At 40.7% G+C, this 1506-nt stretch overlaps 1 protein-coding gene across 1 annotated transcript; it reads left to right on the forward strand.

Annotated features, from left to right (window-relative positions):
* The first annotated feature begins 556 nt into the window (after window positions 1-556).
* Window positions 557-1201, forward strand: LOC128033969 (uncharacterized). Its single transcript, XM_052622467.1, has one exon. It carries the CDS (start codon window positions 557-559, stop codon window positions 1199-1201), a length of 645 nt encoding a protein of 214 aa, XP_052478427.1.
* The last annotated feature ends 305 nt before the right edge of the window (window positions 1202-1506 follow it).

Below are 1506 nucleotides of genomic sequence, written 5' to 3' on the forward strand. Positions count from 1 at the left end.
CATGGTGCATATGGCGATTAAAGTTGAAAGACAGCAACGTAAAAAGTCTTCTAATAGAGGTAATACTCCATTTAAATCATTTTCCAATCCTTTGGGTACTCCTAACAATTTCAGGAAGCAAACACTATTCCAAATCAAAGAAAAGGGTGAAACGAGCAAACCCAAGGCTCCAGTTGTTGATGTTGGGCGTGGGAAACAACAAATGCAACCAGAACGTTCAAGAGACATTTTGTGCTTTAAGTGCCTTGGTAGAGGACATATTGCCAGTCAATGTCCAAATCGGAGGACCATGATACTATTAGAGAGTGGCGAGATTGAGTCTGAGACAGAAGAAGAAGAGCCAGAACTCCATACAGTAGATGTTGATGAAGATGATGACAATGTGCAGACATTTGCAACCGGTGAAGCACTTGTTATCAAGAGAAGTTTGAACACTCAACCAACTCAAGAAGAACAGCAGTGAGAGAACATCTTTCATACAAGATGTCTCGTCAATGACAAGGTATGTGTTGTAATTATCGATGGTGGTAGTTGCACTAATGTTGCTAGTTCCGTGATGGTTGAAAAGTTAGGACTGAAGACGACAAAGCATCCCAATCCCTATAAATTGCAGTGGCCGAATAATGGACGAGAGATTAAAGTAAACAAGCAGGTGTTAGTTCCGTTTGCCATTGGAAAGTACAAGGATGAAGTACTTTGCGATGTCGTTTCAATGGATACGAGCCATTTGCTATTAGGTCGTCCGTGGCAGTTTGATAAGAGGACAACGCATGATGGTTTTACAAACAGATATTCTTTTATGCACAAAGGAAAGAAGTTCATCTTAGCACCTTTGACACCGAGTCAAGTGCAAGAAGATCAGGAGAGATTGCGAAAGAATACTGAAGAAGTTCGTGGGAAAAACAAGATGAATGTGTATGCAAGTAGCAAAGAAATCAGGAAATGTCTTTCCTCTCAACAATCTTTGCTCATTTTGTTGTTTAAAGATTCTTGTTTATTGTCTGAAACTTCTAATGTTTTGCCTACTTCCATTTCATCTCTTTTGCAGGAATTTCAATATGTGTTTCCGGATGAAACACCCAAGGGTTTACCCCCTCTTCGTGGCATTGAGCACCAGATTGATTTCATTCCTGGAGCCACAATTCCAAATAGACCAGCCTATCGAAGTAACCCCAAAGAGACAAAGGAACTTCAAAGATAGATTTTAGAGTTGTTGGATAAAGGTTACATTCGAGAGAGTTTAAGCCCGTGCGCCGTACCAGTGCTATTGGTACCTAAGAAAGATGGGACTTGGAGGATGTGTGTTGATTGTTGAGCAGTAAATCAAATCACAATCAAGTATCGACACCCCATTCCTCGACTCGATGACATGCTGGATGAATTATGTGGAGCGACTATCTTCTCCAAAATTGATTTGAAGAGTGGATATCACGAGATTCGCATGAAAGAAGGCGACGAGTGGAAGACAGCTTTCAAAACAAAGCTAGGTTTGTACGAATGGTTAGT

Source organism: Gossypium raimondii, chromosome 10 (genome assembly GCF_025698545.1).
Source record: "Gossypium raimondii isolate GPD5lz chromosome 10, ASM2569854v1, whole genome shotgun sequence".
NCBI classification, from domain to species: domain Eukaryota; kingdom Viridiplantae; phylum Streptophyta; class Magnoliopsida; order Malvales; family Malvaceae; genus Gossypium; species Gossypium raimondii.